The sequence below is a fragment of the Saccostrea echinata genome, unplaced genomic scaffold (genome assembly GCF_033153115.1).
Source record: "Saccostrea echinata isolate AGI-Se365-2 ecotype Australia unplaced genomic scaffold, CSIRO_AGI_Sech_v1 ptg000008l, whole genome shotgun sequence".
NCBI lineage: Eukaryota > Metazoa > Mollusca > Bivalvia > Ostreida > Ostreidae > Saccostrea > Saccostrea echinata.
In genome coordinates this window covers 11596289-11616983 of record NW_026889757.1, presented here as the reverse complement: position 1 = coordinate 11616983, position 20695 = coordinate 11596289, and the positions used below count along the sequence as shown (strand labels likewise).

Genomic DNA, 20695 nt, shown 5'->3' with positions numbered 1-20695 from the left:
CTTCCATAGACCACATCGCGTATTTTCTATAAAGATTTTTTTAAATGTACATGTTGCCGGTATAAACAGATCCGCTGTGCCGAAAACAATTTAGTCTTGCTGCCCCTCCCCCCCCTCTCTCTCTCGGAAATTCGCTACTGACTGAGTGATGTGGACAGCAAGCTGTATACCACAAGCCTTTAGACGCTTAAATCCGATTTTTAAAAAAATGTTGGGTGTATAAAAAAGATATTTTTTAAAGCGATCTAAGGGCCTGTGCTGTATACATATAGTTAATGTGCTACGCTTTCCTAAATATACTTTCCTAAATTACTACCACAGGCACTTGACGTTTTAAATATTTCCCTTTTATTGCCGAAAAAAATTCCATACTGTAATATAGCATGATTTTTTTTTTTGGAAGGGGGTCAATAAATACATGTATTTAGAACGTAAAGGCATGTGATCACTACATGTACATGTATATTATAAGTTAAGAAAGACCCCAACCCCACCCCAAATGTGTTCTCCTCATGCAGTAGGCATCCAACAAACCAGAAGTCAGGGATTTGTGACCTTGTACATCTCTAACCGCTGGTCTTTGAGTTACTTCTCTTTCACAAGAAAAAAAGATAATTATTTCCTATGGTTTTAAAAACGAAAGTTGAATTGATTCAGACACATACACATTCCGCTTTGAATACTGTCACAGATCGTGGAATTTCGAATACTTTCGTGATAGTCAAAGTTGTCACGTGCCCAAATACATTAATATTTTAAAACTCTTTGTATTTAAATAAGGAGAAAAACAATGACTTTTTTTTTCTTATATACAAGTTATATTTATTAATAAATCCATATAGAGATTTAGTACAGCTTTACGAAAGCCCAGAAGGCTCATTCGAGATTCGAGTTTCGAAATACGAGATTCGAAATTCGAGATTCGAAATTCGAGTTTCGAGATTCAAGATCCAAACTAACCAATCAAAAGGCTGATTCAATATTTGATTACTCCCCTTCATTAAGTTTTTACTATCAAGAAATCACTGAATGTATTTATAACAAATGGGTCATTTGCTTAAATAGTAATGCAAGAAAAAATGTTATATGTATCAACACAAAATAAAAATGAATTTTGGGTAACATTTTGAAAAATATGTATAAAATCTTATTTCCCTCATTAAGCAAAACAATAGATACATATATAGAATATTATATGGTCTTATCGTTGAATTGCGAAATTAGTAGGCCGATAAATTTTGCAATAAGCACATTGATGAGGGAGAATTATTATGAAGTACTAAGGATTGTCTTTACACTGCACAGTAATTTAATTAAGGATACATTTCATTACATTTAAGGGTGCATTTGTGCAGTTAGACTAATCTACTTTTTGATATGGAATAAGATAAACCAGTCTGTATTGTATATATAATTTTTAATTAATTCAAGTATTCCAAGCCTTAAACCAAGATAAGTAATTGAAAACTTAATTTTTATGTATTTCTCCTACTGGGAAACAGTGGTGTTTATTCCCTTTTGCTAATGTGTAGGCTAATGTGAAGTCACAGATTTCACCTAAAGCGCATCATTGCCGAATTGCGGTTACGAAAGGGAGTCCAATAGAGGGGGGGGGGGGGGGTGGGGGTGATCGGAGGACCACTTTCATTTTTCCAGTGAATATAATTATAAATCATTTATGATACAGAAATTAAAATCTTCATGACCACTCTTGATAAAATTGAGAAATTTTAAAATCCTTACACAGTGCTTGGAAATTATGGAAACTTTTTTATTGAATAATCTAATTTTTAAAATGTTTTTGTTTGACTTCCTACTAACCTAAACATATTTCCTAATTTCTATTCCGTCCTAATCGTAGACTCCTGTTGCTGTCATTTTTAATAGTCTGATATCGACTTCTAGGTAACATTTCAATTTTAGATTTAACCAGCTATAAAAATCAAAAGTTTTGCATACTGTAAAAACTGGATAGGCATAAAAGTGTGGGTTGCTAAAAATACTTTTATTGCATTTGATGAAAAAATATTCTAGAAACTGGTAAATAAATAAGATTTATAATTAACTTTCCCCCATTTTTCAACCAAATACATTTATGAATATTTTTTTTTTTACATAAAAAAATGATGTGTAGGCTACAGCCTTTTTGCCTATATGGAATATACACCATTGGGAAAGCGAACGCGATTTTTCTTTATCACTACTACAATGTCTTTCAAGATTCCCTGTGTACACTAAAAAAGGCATACATGAACTAAGTAATTTTAATATGTACTCCTTTAGGCTATACGATTTTTTCGAAGTCCTAAAGGTGTAAAGAGGGTCCATTGTTTGTTAAAATAGTTATTTTTTTTTTTTTATCATTATTATATACTTTTATATCTTTTTTTCTGTGGTCATTACATCATGTATTGAAACTTGTGTATTGATTGGTTATGTGTCTTGCGAGGAATGCCAGACACCTCGGCCCATTGACATCTCGGCCCAAGATTTAAGACAGGTCGGCCCATAATAAGACACCTCGGCCCAAGCAGAATTTCATCAGGAAATATATTTATATATATTTTCAGTTTTGCGCCTTGAATTAAATACATGAATTTAACACATCAATGAAGGATCGCTTTTTTTTAAAATTAATATTAAAAGACTTTTCACGAGCACACTGATGATAATCAAGGAATGAGGGGACAATATTATTCATTAAAGTGCTAACTGATAAAACAAACAAGAACTTTGAAGGGTCAAGTACGTATCCTATTGGTGACAACGAGGGGTAAATTACGGGCTGGCTTAATTGTCAGACGGTTATTAAAGACCTTGGAAAATGAAACAATTATCTATCTAACCCCCCCTCCCCCCCCCCCCCCCCCCCCCGCTATTTAATTTTCATTTAAAAAATCATGTTATCGTCAGAAAAAAAAATAATATCAATTCAAACGCTGAGTTAATCTGTTTATTTGTTTGTTTTTTGGATAAAAGTCGTATCCAACCACAAATCATGGGAGACTCTTTTTATCCCATGTTTAATACTTCACAACCAATGTTTTACACTGTTTTATCCCATGTTTACCCCTTTATCCCGTGGATATGACTCATTGGATAATTTTTTCATAATCCACAGTTGTGACGTCACAATGGTTTTTGCGTTAGCGCGATGAAGTAAAATAAAGTGGAGTTCTATATAAAACAGTGTAAAACATTGGTTATGAAGTATTAAACATGGGATAAAAAGAATCTCCCATGATTTGTAGTTGGATATGACTTTTATCCAACTCGTTGTGTGTTTTTATCCCCTCGCCAAGGCTCGGGGATAAAAAACACACAACTCGTTGGATAAAATCATATCCAACTACAAATCATGGGAGATCCTATATTTATATATAGGACTCCACTTTATTTTACTTCATCACGCTAACGCTAAAACCATTGTGACGTCACAACTGCACTTAACTGTGGAATATGAAAAAAATATCCAATGAGTCATATCCACGGGATAAAGGGGTAAACATGGGATAAATAATTATTTTGCCCATGCATCGCAAGATTGACACTGAATGTTGATAACTGAACATTTGTCTACCGTTGTAATAAAATAAACAACATAGTCATAGGACCCTGGGCACTTGTCTCCCCCCCCCCCCACACACACACACATTCCCCTTATATTTTTTACCTATATAATATACTAGAGAAAACATAGCAACTTCATGCTTGTGTCCTTTCAAAAATAACGTCTAATAACCGTGAAAACCTCCTGTAGGTTTTTTTTTTATTGGGGGGGGGGTTACAGTGATTTTTTAATTGTTATTTCCGACGGGCCTGAACAAAGAGAAATCATTATCTTTATTAAGCATGTATATTTCAGCCATCCGTACTTAAGGGACTGTCTCTTGGTTTCACAAATTTGGTCACTGGTCACTTTCTAATACCTTGTCACAAACAATATCCCATTTGAAACCCGTATTACTAATTATTATTAATCGCTAGTCACTTGTTTTTATTGCACACTTATTTTGAAACCTGTATTAGTCACCGGTCACATTCTAATACTTTGTCACAAAATATATCCACTTTGAAACCCGTATTACTATTTATTATTAATCGCTTGTCACTTGTTTAATTGCACACTAGTAATTCTCATCTACAATCTCGAATTTCGAATCTCGTATTTCGAAACTCGAATCTCGAATGAGCCTTCTGGGCTTTCGTAACAGCTTATACAAGTAATTCAAAATAAACTATATCTTACAGCGGGTGATGAACTAAGAGATACACGTATATATATTACATGTATATATTAAATGATTTTTACAAAACATCATCAAATTGCATTTTATACTTTGTTACAAGATACAGACAATTGACATGTGGTGAAACAGACACCACTGTTATGATTAATAAGGAATAAATGTTAAGACACCTTATCTCCATACAGTCATAGAATTTCTTCTAATAAAGAAATGACTGCTTTAGAATGAAAATTTTAAGCTACAAGTTCATGACATCGTAATTAAAAATACCTCTTCTCTAGGAAAGTATTCTGCTGTTCTAAATATGTGTATCAATTACATGTAATTGTCTCTTAACTGAAAAGAAACTGAAAAAAGACACCATCCTGAAGATCTGAGCTTCATTCGCCAGTTTATTAAACATTTTGGCGATTCATGATCATTGGTTCTAGCTTTACCAATATACAGATCGGGTGTTTCTTGAATGAAACTGCTTTACACATGTAATAATTTTCAAAGTAAAATTTAATATGCCTGAACATTTTGAAAATGAAGTTAATTAAGTGAAAAATTAGAAATTAGTCTTTTGAAGGGACATCAAGTGATTAATATATACAAAATATAAATACTAAAGAAAAAAATCGAAATATGAATACATTCCACTTTCATCTGAAAATTACAACTGAAATTAAAATAAGTTATATAGTAATGTTATATAGTTACATTCTGTCCAAAACTATATCAAAAGATATTAAATATCTGTTCACTTATCTGTTCACTTATTTACACAATAAATGTTATTGCTTATTAAAAAAAAAAAAAAAAAAAAAAAAACAGATGTGTTTGTGAAACACTGATGCCCACGTATGGCAACTTAGAGCAAAGGTTAAATTTTCATATTGCAAATCAAATATGTTGGTACCCAAAGTAAGGTCTTGTACCGATAATTATACCTGTGAAATATGAAAGCCCTTGAAGCAACCATTGAAAAGATATGGAAAAAGTTAAAGTTTTTCAAAAGTAAGGCAAACATCAAGGTCAAGTCAAATGGTCAAAATTAATGGTACCCAAGGAAAGGCTTTCTCACATGAAATATAAATGTGAAATATGAAAGCCCTAGCACCAACCATTCAAAAGATATGGCCAAGGTTAAAGTTTTTCAAAAGTAGTTCAAACTTCAAGGTCAAAGGGACAAAGTTGTTATCCAAAGTAAGGTCTTGTCACAAAGATTACGTATGTGAAGAATGAAAGCTCTAGCACCAATTATTCAAAAGTTATGGCTAAGGTTAAAGTTTTTCAAAAGTAGGTCAAACTCCAAGGTCAAGGTCAATGGGTTACAATTGTTGGTATCTAAAGGAAGGTCTTGTCACAAGGAATGCAAAAAAGGTTTTTAAAAGTAAGTCAAACATCAAGGTCAAGGTCAAAATTAATGGTACCCAAGGAAAGGCCTTCTCACAAGAAATACACATGTGAAATATGAAAGCCCTATCACCAACCGTTCGAATGTTTTTCCAAAAGTAGGTCAAAGTCCAAGGTCAAGGTCGAAGGGTCAGTGTTGTTGGTATCCAAAGAGAGGTCTTGTTAACTTGTTACAAGGATTACATATGTAAAGTATGAAAGCTCTAGCATCAACCGTTCAAAAGTTATGGCCAAGGTTAAAGTTTTTCAAAAGTAGGTCAAACTCCTATGTCTAAGTCAAAGTTGTTGGTATCCAAAGGAAGGTCTTGTTACAAGAATTACACAAGTGAAGTATGAAAGCTCTCACACTAACCGTTCAAAAGTTATGGCCAAGGTTAAAGTTGGGTAAAATTTTGTAAAAACTGGGTCAAACTCCAAGGTCAAGGTCAATTATGATGGTACCCAAAGAAAGGTCTTGTCACAAGGAATACACATGTGAAATTTGAAAGCCACAGCTCCAACCAATCAAAAGTTATGAGCAATGTTAAAGGTTTTGCGGACAAACAGACGGACGTACAGGGCAAAATCTTCGATACGGGGGCATAAAAAAGCTTTTGGACAGATTTCAAAAGTTTTAAATGCCTGTTTTGGTGTCAGTTTATATTGCCAGAACCCTGTCTCTGAAATAACTGATGACTCTGGCATTCAAATTACTGTCATCAAAACACCCACAAAGTACCTTCTCCATTTCCGGAAAACCGTTTTTTGCTACCTCAACAAGTCTCGAGTTTTCTTTTTCAAATAAATTGTATTTAACCCGAATTTTTGTGAAGTGTGAACCCGGAAAAATTTTATCCAGATTTTCATTTCCAAGGAAAAAATCTGGTAAGCACTCCTTTTTCAGTGATAACTTTATAAATGTCATAAAGTATCCAAGTGCCTCAAGGACACCTGCAATGTGGAAGCCAGAAGGCACAAGGACGGTAGGAATGGTCAACAGAAGTATACAGTACATTGCAATAGTTTTTAAATGGTACGATGTCAGCAAATTTGCAGCTTGATTTGGTCGCTCCCTGAGCCTTTTTACCAATGTTTTCATAATGCGACATGACGTCATGATATAACGCCGTTCTCTATTTTGAAGACAAAGATCAAACATGAATTTTTCGTAGGCAGAAGAGCAGTTTCGCCATCTTAATTCTTTGTCTTTCTCACAAATGTCTGTGTTCTCTTTATTTATCCATTTCATGAGACCGAAATTCGGGAAGTTAATTGCTGTGTCACAGGAGAATGAAATGATTGCGCTGGGGATCGAAATTTTTTCACTGTCCAATACAAGCGCTGGAACAAAATCGACATAAACTGTGTTCTGGAACTCAACATTGATTGTCAAATCCATTGTAGGTGGTCTGGATCCTCTTGTAACGTAATATACTTTGGATGGCCTACCTCCTTGACCTAAACGCTTTGTATTTGACGGAGATAGTTCAACTAAGGCTTTATCCATAAGAGACTTAAACACCTGCTCTTGAAGAGCCTTAGTGTTTAGGAAACGTGCCCTGGATTATTTCGAACACTCCCTCCCTCTTCAGTTGTGGGAGCAGACCGATTTGTTCATCATTCATGACCCGAAGACGTATTTGTCCTGGTAGATATTGACCAGACGTGTCCCACAAACGAACTTCTTGAAGACGAAGCCCTTCAATTTTAAAAGGAACGATGACATCAAACTCGTCAGGAGATACGATTTTCAATCCCTGCCTTGCACTTCCTTGTCGTATAAAATTTCGATCTACTGTCAATCCATCGAAATTCTTTTCGGCCTGTTTTTGAAGTTCTGTAAGAATAATTCTTAAAACATCATCTGCTACGAAGCAAGCCTTTTCCCAAACATACTGAGTGAAGTCTGTTGAAATGCAAATCTTCTCCTGAACTTGATATTTCAAAGAAATTTCGTTATCAGGAAATAAATCTTCTGGGTAACGCCATGTATTCGAGAACAGCTCCTCTGCAGCCATGATGCATTTGATATATATATATATATATATATATATATATATATATATATATATATATATATATATATAAAATGATCCCATAAACTGTACCTGGAAAGAAATGTGAAAGTAAATTTTAATAATCAATACGGTTTTTAGAAAACAAAATATGTATTTTACGTAAATCCCGATCAATAATTCCATGTAAATACATATATCTCTACCTCCTGTACATAGGGACGCAATACTGATATAAAACAAGGTTAAGGTTAAGTTTGATCAATATTATGGTTGTAAATACAACTAGTGAAGTAATACATGTATTTTAAATAACAATAAAGATATCAATCAGGAGGCCCGATTGCATGGACAAATTTTAAGAACGACTATATTTTTGTTTCTCAATATAATTCAGGGATGATTTAAAGTCCTTGTTGTTTTCTTAAATTACTTTATAAATTTCATTTCATTTTTATTCTCAAAATAATCACTGGAATATTTCACCCCAGGAGTCATACACATATTTGTTCTTGTTAACATCGCGTTAGGCTAAAATCTCGCAATGATATTTGTAACGAATATATTTCATCTTCTTCAAAAATATTTCTAGCCTTTTGGTCACACGCATCCTTATATTTATTATTTATATATTTATCCATTCATTCATTTTTAAATAATTTATTTTTTCCTTCTTTCTTTCGTTCTTTCTTTCTTTATTTATATACATGTATATTCATTTAGTGTTCTCTTCCTGCACACAAGCACTGCAATAACTTTCTTAATACTAGTAAGCAACACATAAAACCCAAAGAAGATACCTCTTTGATGCTTTTTTGGCTTTTATCTTTAATTTTATGTAAGTTCTATATTACGTGATTAGTGTCAGATGTAAATTGTACTGGGATGGTTTTCTACTTAAGGACATACGCAACGTAGCTTGAACTTTATTGTATTTTTCCCTGGAGTTGAAGAGTTCCAATACCTAAAGGAACTGTGTGCTACATTTTAATGTCTATATATGCTGTTGTACACTTCTTCTAAAGCAAGTTTGGATAAACAGAACATCTAGAACATATGTTCAGTAATTTTTGTATATTTTTCTTTAAATTATACAAGGATTTTCATAAATTGATATCTTTTCAAAACCCCTGGTAATGCATGCTGATTTTTTGTCTACGAACATCTCATGGCACTATAATTTAAAATATCTTGAAAAAAGATCAGTAGGTAAGGTACGTTGCATATGTCCTTAACTCATTAAGTTAAAATTAATTTGAAGGTAGAATGCTGCAGTATTACAAATGTAATTAAACAAAAACAGAATTAATGTAAATATATATGACAAATCCACATATGTATGTCTATTAAATGTAAACATTACAATTTTATATCCGATGGAAACGAATATTATTTCTCAAACAAAATTTATAACATACAAGTACATGTAGCACCAGTTTTTCAAAGAGGTGGGTTAATTCACTAGCAAAAGAAAAAAAAATAAAGAAGAAATTTTGACATTAGAACACTTATCGACAATTTTTTTTGTTTGTGTAAATTTGTTATTTTTCATACATCAAATTGGGAGGGTTTGAATGCACTACAACAAAAAGTGAGGGAGGAAAGAGGGGGTGAAGTGGCCTTTCTACGAAAAGGTCCATACTGAATTAACAGCCCCATTTCTTATACCGTATCATTTAAGGAATGTTTTTAAGTTTTGTGTGAGTTATTGGTGTGTAAATCACACAGACTTGTCACGTAGGCATATTTCATGAAGCGCGCTAGCGCTTCATGAATAATATGCCTACATGCAAGTCTGTGTGATTTACACACAAATAATTCACACTAGACTTAAACACATTCCTTATATTTACATTTTACAAGTTTAAAAGCACCGATAATATACTCAATATTTGAATTTCTTGCAGCCCTATATCGTTAGATTTTTATTTACGTCTCTGTAGCCTCATTGTGCCGTCACTTTAGCGCGAGTTTCTACGCGTGAGTATACACAAAAATGACTTTCAAATCAATTTCACAGTTGGCTTAGTAGAAAAACACAGCAAATGTAAATATTCAGATATGATCAACTAATTGGCATAAATTGCATATAGATAGGCAGAAGGTCAAGCTATATTTCAACAAGCTGCAATAATTTCAGGCTACCGATACTATGCTACAATTAAGCTGCATGCTCACTTTGTTCTTCCGGACAATAAAATAAAATATTCATTTGATAAGTGTTTAGCCATGACTGGAACATCAATTGATCTGATATTACAAATATAATTCTGTGGCTATTGTATATACAGGGTTATTTTCAAGAAGAAGAACAATGCCTTCCTCGCATCTTGTAGTGTTTAACTATAATTACATGTATATTGTGGGCATACTGAGGTTTTAATTAATCTTTCCCACATAAAGATTATGTATGGCATCTGAGTTGATCTTTTAAAAAATGTTTGACATATATGCATTGAATTTGTTATTTAAAGGTGCTTAGACACAGATTTGAAATTAATATTTACTCAAATTTTCTGTATAATTTCATGACTTACATGTTGCTATAGCATTTCATACGAAAATTTGATAAAAATCTTATTTTATCTGGAAGTTATTGAAACTTCGAATTTCTGGACGCGTTTGATAGACACATCCTTGCACTTTCACAAATTTTAACTTTCTCCTTAGTACTTTGAAAAAGTAGCAATTTTGCTGTTTATTAATGAAAAATTTTAAAACTATAATGCAGAAATTCCAGAGTTGAAATGTAGAAAGCAAAATCCTCTCACCAGTATTGTCAGTCCGTGTTCAGTGGTGTGTGCAGAGTGTAACAATTGAACATACCCGGTGAAACGTAAACATTAAACAACAACAGAGCTCGTGCCCTGTTTACAAAAACAGTTTACGTTTCACGGGTGTACTCTGTACACAACTACACAACACTGAGCACGGGCTGACAATACTTAAGTGAGTGGGTTTTGCTTTCGCACATTTTTACTCTGAATTTTCCGGATTAGAGATGTAATATTATGCATTAATACACAACAAAATTGCTACTTTTCTTAAGTATTGAGGATAGAGTTAAAAATTCGTAGTTTCAATAATTTCCAGATTAAATAAGTTTTTAATTTTATTTTCGTGTGAAATGCTATTGAAACATATAAGTTGTGATATTATACAGAAAATTTGAGAAAATATAAACTTCAAATCTGTGTCTAAGCACCTTTAAGGACATACGCAACATAGTTTGAACTTTATTGTCTTTTTCCCTAGAGTTGAAGAGTTCCAATACTTAAAGGAACTATATGTGCTGCATTTTAATGTCTATATATGCTGTTGTACACATCTTCTGAAACAAGTTTTGATAAACAAAACATCTAGAATATATGTTTAGTATTTTGTATATTTTTCTTTGAATTATACAAGAATTTTCATCCATTGATATCTTTTCAAAACCCCTGGTAATGTTTGCTGATCTTTTGTCTACGAACATCTCATGGCACTATTATCTTAAATTAAGAATGTCTTGAAAAATTATCAGTAAGTAAGGTACGTTGCGTATGTCCTTAAAGCGTTTTCATGAGCTTTGAATTTTCTTACAAAATACTGTTTTACTTTACAAAAGTTGTTGCTTGGTCATCTCACTGAATATGTAGAGGGTGTTGATTAATTGTTACCATTTCTAAAATATGCATCATATATCTACTGAGATACACATACTATGCAAAATTCAGAATTCATAAATTCTAATGGTTTCCAAAAAGAACCAGCATCTAATTTTTTTCCTTTGCTAGAATGAAGTGAAACCAAATCAGAAATACAAAGAAGTACGTATACGCAAATTTTGGCATCCATAAAAATTCAAATTTTTAAATGTGCTGAATTGTATCTATATTTTATGAAAAATCTGAACTAACAAAAATTATTTTATAGTCCTTATATAATCTTTACATATATTTTATTTTGAAAATAGATCATTGGCAATTTTTTGATTCTGTGACGTCATACGTTTTATTGATGGAAGGGTCATTGCTCAAGAAATCTGTAGAGGTGATATCATTAAGGGTGTTTATTGACTGATAAACGACAATTGTTTTCTTAAGAAGTAAAGGAGATAATATTCAGTGGATGTAAGTTATATTTTGATAAAAATCTTATGCGAGGTGTAATTTATCATAGGGGAAATTATTGAGAGTTAAAGTTATTTGTTTCATGAACGCGATTTGTTTTGATTTATTACTTTGACTTTGATAATTTGTTGTTAAAAATTATGTATGGCACATCCTGTAATTAATTTGTATTGGCAATTGCTGTACTTGTAGATATTTACAAAGTTACCTCATCCTCTACGTAAACCCAAGTGTTTACCCTGTTTACGTCCTGAAAAGAAAGGAAACTATAAAGGTTTATCGATTTATATCATTGAACCTTTTTTGAAGAATATGTAATGTCTCGATATGTTTATATTTGTTACCAGACCCTTTGATTGATATATACATTACCAATTATATATAACACTTAAACGTGTAAATTATGATTATATATGTGTTCATAAACCAACATTTTAAAAAAAGATATACACGCTATATAAACATGATTTTTGATGTGAAACAAAATGATTAAATGATTTGAGAGACATGATGTGTAATAAAAAATAATACTTACTACAAAACAATTAAGCAAGATCATTTGTACCGATTTACGCTTGTTATGTATGAAATAGTTTATTCTTGAAGTTCTCCAATAATATACATCAAAGTATTTCAGTAAGACCGTTCACGGTAGCTCCGTGATCGGAAAGTCGTGAGTTCGAATCTCGGCCGCGACTGACCTAAGTCGATAAAAAATAGGTAGTAACTGTTTCTTTGCCATGCGCCTGGCACTTTGAAGTGAAAGTTGCGTTTCCTTCGGATGAGACCTTAAAAACCGAGGCCCCGTATCACGGCAGGCGTTGGCACGATAAAGATCCCTCACTGCTCAATGGCACTGAGTGCCGAGTAACTCAGTAAAGGTCAAAATTTGAAGCCCTTCACCGGTATATGGTGACGTCTCTATATGAGTGAAAAATTCTCGAACGGGACGTAAAACAACATACAATCAATCAAAGTATTTTAGTCTTAATCGTTTTTAAGGATACTGGCCACAAAATATTTCAGACTGATCTGGAAGCTAACAAGCAATAATGTTTTATATATACTGACGATAATGACAATATTCTATACTAGACACCAAAAACAATAGGGAATACTCGACCCCCAGAACATGATAAAAAGATTATTCAAAGATGATAAAGCTAAATCAATAAAATACATGTATTTTTAATCTATTCAAGCATATCTAAAATATATATACAGGTATACATTAGTACAACTGCAATTTCTGACAATATTTACCTAAAAGTTAAATTCATGATACATGTAAATAATAATGATCTCAGATATCGTATACATAACTTTAAAATGTATTTTAAAAAATTTCTTTCATTATCCCGGTTATTATCATGAATATTATAACATATTCAGTGCATATGTTCCATTGTATTCTCAATGTTTTGTTTTTACATTCTAAGGACTCGATTCTCAAAACGGTTTACAACCGTTTCCCGTACATTCTCATAGCTATAGCAACCAGTGAGAGTCTGCTCCATTTCACCGAAGCAATACTTTGCAGCTTCAACTTGCTGAGGATTCTCTTTTTGAAACAAATTATATTTTCTGTGTTCATTTGCAAAATAAGAATCGGGGAATATTCTATCCAGGTACTCATTTCCTAAAAAGAATTCTGGCAATATTTCTTTTTTGAATACGAGCTTCAAAAACTTCAAGAAATAACCTAGAGCTTCGCGAACACCACTGATGTGAAGATCTGGTGGAGCCACTGTGGGTACCGTCAGCAGAAGTATACAGTACATAGCGACGGTCTTCAGATGGTATGACGTCAGCAAGTTGGCGGCATGGTTTTGTCTTTTTCTAAGGACTTTGACCAGTGCTTTCATGACTCGACAAGATGTGACAATGTAAAGTCTTTCTCTGTTTCCAAGGCACATATCAAACATATACCTCTCATACGATGATGAACAATTTCGCCAGATGAAGTCTTTGTCTCTCTCAGATATATGTGGATTCTCCTTGTTGACCCATTTCATGAGACCGAACCTTGGAAAGTCGATCCTAATGGATCCTGGATGCGTTGTAACAGATTCTGGAATCATTACAGCTTCACGTCCCAAATCAAGACCTGGGACAAAATCAACATCAATGTGGAATGGCAATCTTGAAGAAATGGTGATATTCATGGTTGGTGGTCTTGACCCACGCGTGACAGAGTATCCTTTTCTCATCAAAGTGTCATGGCTTGCAAACAACGTTTTATCCATTAGAGATTTAAAGACTTGCTCTTGTAGAACTCTGGTATTTATGAAGCATGTTCCTTGGTCCATTTGAAATGCCCCTAGCCTATTTAGTCTGGGAACAATTATCTTAAGGTCGTCACTATTGATAATTCTGAGACGCATTTGTCCTGGAATAAGTTGTCCGTTGTTATTCTTCAGTCGCACCTCTTGAATCTGCAGACCTGGGAGTTTGAAAGGAACAACGGCATCAAATTCATCTGGGATTTCAATTTTCAATCCTTGCCTTGCACCTGCTTGACGTATAAACCTTTTATCGATAGTCAAACCTTCAAAAGACCTTTGTGATTGGTTTTGGAGTTCCACGAGAATAATGTCTAAGACATCATCCACAACGGCACAAGCTTGATTCCATTCCTCACTAGAGAAATCATAACGCATTGTCTGTGCTTGGATTTGGGACTTCAGAGATTTCTCACTCGGACCAAATACGTCTTCAGGGGCCTTCCATGCATTCTTCAACAGTCTTCCTTCACCTGCCATCTCGGATAAAACGAAAGTAGCATTTACCTAGAAATCACGTGTATATATACGTTTGCACCGGAAATGTAATGTGTTCAGTATCAGTCATGCTTAATAAAATTTTAAATACTACATTTTATACGAACAATACAAATCTGTGAACAGGACATAAATTCGGACCAAAAGTAAATGTTGAAAATATAAATCTCCATAAAATATAACAGAACTGTAGACTACATACTCGTTTAATGTTCAAAATTTTTACTTTTTGTTGTCAACCTTATAAATCAATAGAAATTTTTATTCACTCTATAGAACATTGAAAAACCGTGTATGTCATACGGCTAACGTACTTTTTTTACTTTTAAAACATAGATTTAGTTTTTCATGATTTTTAATAAAAGAAATTAAAGCACATGTCTTTAATCATGGAATAATCATGCAGATATCTTGAAATCAATTATTCATATGGCCATCACATTTTTCTATCGAGCATTTCTTTGTGAAACACTTACTGCCTTTTTTATAAGTCTTTGTTCTTATCTGCCCATAAAGTGAACTCCAAACCTTTTGCACAAGAACTGAAACTAAAAATATAACATACGAGTGTAAACTTAACTATTTTTTTAATCCTCGTACTAGTTAATAAATGCCGGTAAAGCAAGTGAAAATAACAGTGAAATAGTTTGAGATTGTACTGTTCGTTATCTCCATATATTTCATTTTATCAGCCAACATTTTACCGAGTCTATAAAGTTAACATTTTGAAATAATTCCTAAAAATTTATTAATATGAGAAAAGTTTGCGGATATTATAAAACTAAAATGATATGTTCTTAGCTCGTAGCATTGGTGGATTACCGGGGGGGGGGGGGGGGGCATTGACAACGCACGCCCTCAAAATATCTCAAAGTATATTTATAAAATATGCAATATTTTATCCAAAGAAAGAAAAAAATCCAGGAAATCCGGGAGGCTTCATTAACCCATGGCCAGACAACGAAAACTAAATAGTTCATACAGTATTCATATTAAGAACGTATACAAATTATATGTTTTATGCCATAAATGTCAAATCTCTGAAAAGCTTAGAGTAATTTTCAGGGGTATCTTTACCCGGTAATTCTAGTCTGAATCATGCATGTCCCTTCTGACACGAAATTCCAGATCAACCCCTCTGTTTAATGTAAAACAGATTTTTTTTAATAAAGAAAAAACGTTATTAACTAAGTCAATTTGTGCAGTTAAATCTTTAGGGGGAAACTGATATTTGAATATGCATGCATGTGTTGATGTCAAGAATGACTCGCCATACTATGAAAAGCAATGTTTTCAGAAAATCTAGCAGGATTTCCAACGGTAAATACACTATTATCAATATAACATGCTAAAAGTGCACGCTGAACTAAATATTTTGACTCGTGCATCTTCCAACACCAGTCGAGGGGGCGTAGAATTTACTTGAATATTTGCGTTTCATTTGGATCGGGAAACAATCTGAAATTTTTTCATTAAGTACTGTACTTGACATACAAGTATTAAGTAAAGCATTATCATTTGTATTGAATTACTTGTAATACGATTACGTAAATAATTAAAAAAAAAAACATGGCCTAATCTGCTCATTCATATTAAATATTAGCGGCCTTCAGTGATTTTTCTATCATGACACGTTATATATATATATATATATATATATATATATATATATATATATATATATATATATATATATATATATATATATATATATATATATATATATATACTTATCTGGCTCTTCCAGGTTACTTTAAAAAATATTTTAAGATCGAACTATATTTGAGATTTTTTAAATGTTCATGTAATGGGTGTTTAGAAAATTTGTTTCTTTTTTCAACTTTTATCAACAACATTCAACACTAATAGATGAAAACATTTAAAAAAAATTTTCTTTTACAAAAGGAGAGGATGTGCTTTTTATTAACGCTTTCATTCACGTATAAGAACTGTAATTATTCGATCTCTGTGACTGTTTATTATTGCTATTGAATTATGCAAATAGGATGCTGTCTAAAGTTTGTCTTAATTTAAAGAAGATAAATTTTCGAATAAAACAGGCTCTGTTGCGAACTGCAACACATCGTTCCTAAAACGAAGTTTACATGTTAAAATTAACAAAGGGTTTTAAACAAAATGTGTTCGCTTTTCTTTGATATTTTCGCTATATACATTAACTCCAGAGGGTTTATGAATCGAATAATTGTTTTCAAATCGTTTTGATTTTCTTTCATGAGTACTATTCTCATGGTACAGTTTCAACCCGATTTCTTCTATTGCGGAGGTCTCATTACTTATGATTATGCTTTCGTCTAGAATCATTCAATATACATTGTTGGTAGCTGACTATGCTCATTGTGAACCAAAAGTACATGCACACACGATGTGTCTACAAGTTGTTCCAGAGTAAAAATGAATCTTAAGAGAAATAACATATTTGTGAATAATTGAACATTTCCACACTGATCAAACTTAGCTTAAGACAAAAATTCCTTTCCAAAGGAAAAGAAAATCCACGAAACAATTTAACACTTTTCATCAATTAACAAAAGTTACTTCCATTCATACGTCGACTCGATATGTCACAGTGAGCTTGAAATGAAAGATACCACAGAATCTGACACATCTGTTTTATATTTGGATACTTTACTAGAAGAAGACTTTAATGATAACCTAATAACAAAGCTTTATGATAAACGTGATGACTTCAATTTTTCAATCGTCAACTTCTCTTACTTATGTAGCAATACACCCTTTTCACCTGTATATGGTTTTTTTGTCTCCCACTTGATTCGATACGCAAGAACATGCTCTACATATGAACTATTTTCAAAACAAAGCAAGCTGTCGACAAACAAGTTGATGAAACAAGGATATAAATAGTCTCTATTGAAGTCATCATTTCGAAAGTTTAATGGTCGATACAATGACCTTGTCTGCAAATACAACCTATCATTAAGTCAAATGATGTATAACGTTTTCTCCATATTTCATTAACGATTTTTTGGTAATAAAGAGAACATTCAAACATGTGAATACGTTTATATAATTTCGTTCTGTTACAGCTGTCTTAATCTGTAAGAAATTTCAGTTGAAAATTTTAGTTTATTCCTACATAAAAAAAAAATAGTGCATAAATGAATAAAAAAAACTCTGGAAAAAATCTTATAAAACCAATGTCTAAGAGATTACTATTTACGTATGATAAAAGTGACATTACATAAATTTAATGATGACACTAAAATTAACTTCTAATAATCATAGGCATATGTTATGTACTTACTTTTGCAGTTTTCTCCTTCATGATACCTTTGTATTATTTTTTTTTTTTAAAGAACCACCTCAAATGACTGGAATTGTGATTTTTCTTAACATTATGACGTCACAACCACAAAAAAAAAAAAAAAAAAAAAAAAAAAAAAAAAAAAAAAAAACATCACAAAGACTTCACCATTGTTACCTAGAAATGCAACATTACACACCATCTTGTCCGACCTCAGGTCCATAAAACTTAGCTAAGTTTAACGTCTGATTACAGTCTCACTTTTAAACATTAAATTATATACGAAAGCTGACCTGGCTCATTGTTGATGAGGTAAAAAATTAATTTGTTATAACGAGCAAGTGCAATGTATCTCGTTATAACAAGTTTATTATCTCGTTTTAACAAGTAAGTTATTTTTATTATTACGAGTTAGCGTGTTAGATATCTCGTTTTAATAATAATTAATAAGTTATCTCTTATTGCGAGATAATTTATATTTAAATCGTTTTTAACAAAACTAATGATTTTCATTTGAATATGAAGTAAGTTCATTTGTTTCGCGCTTTGATAAGATCTTGAGTTGTCTTGCTATCAATATTTATATTTCAATAATTAAAACAATTTTAAGGTATTTACATCAACACAGCAGTGATATGACATTATTTACTGTGATTAAAACAAATTACAATTCACAAGCAGATATTTTTATATTCGGTCTTTTCAACAGCGAACGTTAAATGTATAAAACTATAAAGTAATTTGATGTTTCAAAAAAAAAAAAAAAACACTGTCATATTCCAAATTACAGAAACAGTAAATTAATTTTATCCACTCGACTTTGACTATTTACAATCTTGGCATTTCATTACTCAGAATATCAACTCACATCAACTATTGTCTTGTTATAACGAGATATCTAATTCGTTATAACGAGATACTTCACTTGTTATAACGAGATACTTCACTCGTTATAACGAGATAACTAGTATTATAATATAGTCTATAAATAGTCCCTTTATACAAATGCAAACAGTTCATAATACTACAGATTCGCTGGATTTGAATCCGTATTCACCGGAGGGTCAGTGCGCGTGCAGCAACATTGTGACGTCACAACCAATACCTCAAACAACGATGAAAACAATGATTGCACAGCCGGAGCCAGCTGTATATCGGAGCAGAAAAATTGTATACTGGTGTCTCATAATATCGCGGTACTTATTTCTTTGCGTAAAAATGTTAATCCAAATTCTTACATTAACTTTACACCAAATACTATTCATAAACCTATCAATGGCCTAACTTTTCAGTTGCTTATTATTTTCTAAGCTTTTTTCGTTTACTTTGTAGTCTATTTTTAAAACAGGAAGTCTTAATTGCCTCCTAAAGTGGAGAGTCTCATTGTATCGCGGTATTGAAAAACATGGAGGCTTGGCACTGTTACAAAGTACAATTTTTATTTTCAAATTCATGATGTAAATCTACATGAAAACTTAACAATAATAAAAACTTAAGGCTTTCAAAATATGAACTTTATTATGGATTTTACTTGGTAATATATTCAATGGTCTAAATAAAATAAAAACAGGAATGGAAATAAGTTAAATTTCGTTTTATTTGAATAAATCTTTTTCCAACGAGTGTTCCATACTTTTTAAGCATCACAAAAGTCAACATTCAGACGACAGACAGATAGTCCATCAACAAAAAGGATATGAGTTATGTATTCTTATTTTTGGATAATACCGCGATACAATGGAACCCGCGATATTATGAAAATTAAGGATATAGCTAGTCTATCGCAGGTTTATTTTCTAAACATTTAGATGTCTTACACACAGCGAATGGAAAACACGGAAGTTATAAGTTGTAATTTGGACATTTTTAAATTTTCTACGAATGAAGATCGTAAATAAAATTGGAATCGTCATGTACCCTTCAATGTCTTATTCATTCAAATCCTGACTATATAATAAAACAATTATGGACTCTTTCGATGGTGAATATGGTTTGTTATTCACCAGAAAAATATCAATATTGAACTCGGCTTCGCCTCAGTCAAAATTGATATTTTTCTGGTGAATAACAAACCATATTCACCAACGGCTTCGCCTAGGTCAACACTGATTTTTTTCTGGCGAATAACAAACCATATTCACCACCAAAAGATACCATAATTGTATAGTAACTCCTAATAACGAAACAAATAATTCGTTATACCGTTATCACTTACTCTTTATAATGAAATACTAACTGATTATTACTTGAAAAAGTCACTCGTTATAACTAGATAAGTATCTCGTAAAGAACGGATAACTAAGTATCTCGTTAAAACAATATATGTAATTATCTCGTTAAAACGAGATATCTAATTACTAGTATCTTGTCAAAACGAGATATCCTACTCCCTAAATTAACAAAGCTCTTTATAATTAGATACCAAATCGTCATAACAATATAATAAACTCGTTATAGCGAGAAAACTAACTCGTTATAACGAGGAAACTAACTCGTCAAAACGACATAACTCGATATACCGAGATTATTTTCTTGTTATAGCGAGTTACTATTAACTCATTTTATCAAGAAAATTATTTAATCGATATAACGTGGTATTAACTCGTTATTACGAGATAATTTTCTCGCTATAACTAGTTGAATTTTTTAAATCTTCCCAGAATGAGCCTTTTCGGCCTTCATAGAGTTCCCTTTGTATAGGCGAGAATGAGATCAAATGCAAGATAGTCTGTTTTATTGTTATATGTTATTGAAACATCTAAGATGCAAATATTAACGATATCTTTATTGTTGAAAGTTCCTGACGGCAAGAACTGAAATTTTCAACAAGACTGAATGATCCAGCACATTATGTTCAAATTATTCATTTCTCCCCAAA

General features: G+C 32.2%; 1 protein-coding gene and 1 pseudogene across 1 annotated transcript; both read right to left on the bottom strand.

Annotated features, from left to right (window-relative positions):
- Nucleotides 1–6272: 6272 nt before the first annotated feature.
- On the bottom strand, nt 6273–7645 carry LOC133181434 (uncharacterized; annotated as a pseudogene).
- Nucleotides 7646–13151: 5506 nt separating this feature from the next.
- On the bottom strand, nt 13152–14546 carry LOC133181433 (uncharacterized). The gene has a single exon (XM_061315942.1). It carries the CDS (start codon nt 14514–14516, stop codon nt 13182–13184), a length of 1335 nt encoding a protein of 444 aa, XP_061171926.1. The 5' UTR covers nt 14517–14546; the 3' UTR covers nt 13152–13181.
- Between the last annotated feature and the right edge of the window lie 6149 nt (nt 14547–20695).